The sequence below is a fragment of the Stegastes partitus genome, unplaced genomic scaffold (genome assembly GCF_000690725.1).
Source record: "Stegastes partitus isolate 25-593 unplaced genomic scaffold, Stegastes_partitus-1.0.2 Scaffold583, whole genome shotgun sequence".
Lineage (NCBI taxonomy): Eukaryota > Metazoa > Chordata > Actinopteri > Pomacentridae > Stegastes > Stegastes partitus.
Window position 1 is genome coordinate 11,540 of NW_007578314.1, and position 1,968 is coordinate 13,507.

At 42.1% G+C, this 1,968-nt stretch overlaps 1 protein-coding gene across 3 annotated transcripts in view; it reads left to right on the forward strand.

The window, feature by feature from the left end:
• LOC103362557 (pleckstrin homology domain-containing family A member 5-like) overlaps positions 1 to 1,968 on the forward strand; it is an 81,455-nt gene that overhangs the window by 6,171 nt on the left and 73,316 nt on the right. For all 3 annotated transcript variants that reach the window (XM_008288936.1, XM_008288937.1, XM_008288938.1), the window contains exon 3: positions 997 to 1,050. In XM_008288936.1, coding sequence (XP_008287158.1) covers positions 997 to 1,050 — 54 coding nt within the window. The remainder of the gene's footprint in view (positions 1 to 996; positions 1,051 to 1,968) is intronic.

Sequence of the window (1,968 nt, forward strand, 5' to 3'; positions counted from 1 at the left end):
ATCCATCCATCCATCCATCCATCCATCCATCCATCCATCCATCCATCCATCCATCCATCCATCCATCCATCCATCCATCCATCCATCCATCCAGAGCTCCAAAGCTCTTCAGACTTCAGACGTCTCTCCCTGAGAAATTAAAATTAAGAGATTCCTAAAATCTGCATCCTGAAAGCAGCTTTTTGTCCCCTGGGGGACGTTTTCGTCCTCTCATCTGAATAGGATGTACCAGACACCTGCAGCGCTTGCTTTCATTAACGTCTGTAGTTTCCTTCTTTTTGTCCTGTTTTGTGATATATTCAGCTCACCAGCATCTTGTTCTGTTGATTTGTTAATAGCTGCTCTCCCCATTCTAACAAGTTCACTGTCTGAGGAGTACAAAATGTCAAGCTGGTCCAGCTCAGCTCTGACCCGGTCTGACACTCCATTTTGTTTCCTTCCTTCTTTCTTCTTCCTCAGTCTGCCTCTGCAATAATTATTAACAGATTTCTCTTGCAAATCTTCTGTTGTATGATTGTACAAACAGCAAAAAGGAAGGATGGGAAGATGGAAAAGCAGAAGAAAATGATAATAGGCAGACGTGTAAGGCTGGCTGAAAGCCTTGTAGAATAAGAGACAAAGAAAAAGAAAAGCAAATGTTGGGGTATGCTGGGCTAATGGGAGGCTCTGAACGATGGTGGGCTGATTGGATGATCAAAGGCGTGTCTGAGAAAGCTGATGGAACAATAGCTTGGCTTTAAATTAATAATCAGATTGCCTGCAGGGTGGCACTGATATCGTCTTGTTTAGGAGAACAAAGAGTTTTTCGGTTTGACCACAAAAACGTCCTGTTTTCACTACATTCATTCACTTGTTCTGTTATTCTTGTCTTTTTTTATTCCTAATGTGATTTCTGTCATTATTTATTTCAGGTTGCATGATTGGGTTTAATTTTTAAGTTGCCATTTGATTTCATATGATTTTGTCATTCTCTCTCCCTCCTTGTTTTGTTTCCAGTGTGAATTGTGGAAAGCTTGTCCACCCTGACAAACCAATAGAGGTTCTCACCAGGTAATGACCCCTCATAGAGCTGCTTTGGCTTCAGCTTCCTTATCAGCCTTGACGCTTTAAACCCTAGTTTGCTATTGACGCTGACTAAAAACTTGAAGTCGATGCATGCAGAATCTGTTCTTAACACTGGGTAAGTTCATATCTATGCAGCTGTAAACAAAAGGTTACATCCCCCTGTAAAGACGGTGATTATCGTGGCAGTCTTGAGTTATCACTGACTCCTTTGCTTTGATGTAGTCACTGAAACCCATGCACCTTAGTCACAATAAAACAATCATGCATTTTGGCTCTGATTATAGATCTTCTGGAAATATGAGTAAATCTGCCGGGTCAAAAATATCTGTACAGCAACTTGAATCATCAGTTTTGCACCTCGGTGCAAGAAAGCAGCTCTTTCTAAGGAAGCAACGCATTAAAGCTTGGGTGAAGTTTGCTGCTGATTACATGGATGAAGAAAAGGCCTTCTAGACAAACGAGTGGTAAGACGAAACAAAAAAAAAATGCTGTTTGGTCACATTGACTACAAATGTTTGGAGGAGAGAAGGTGAGGCCCTTAACCACAAGAACCTCAAACCTACCACCAAGCATGGCGGCGGCAGCATCATGCTCTGAGGCCACTGTGGCGCCCGTGGAACAGGTGCTTTAATAATGAAGGAGGAGGATTACCTCCACAGTCTTTAGGAAAAACTACAATCATCAGTCAGAAGGTTGGATCGTGGATAAAGTTATGTGTTCCAACAAGATAACTACCCCCAAAACACTCATCAGAAGTGGTAAAGAAAAGGCTAAATCAGGCTAGAATCAAGGTTTCAGACTGGTCTCCCCAAAGTCCTGACTTAAACCCCATCGTAACCCTGTGGACTGTGATGAAGAAACAAGTCTGTGTGTATTAGGACTGCAATGTGTTTGTTTTTGACC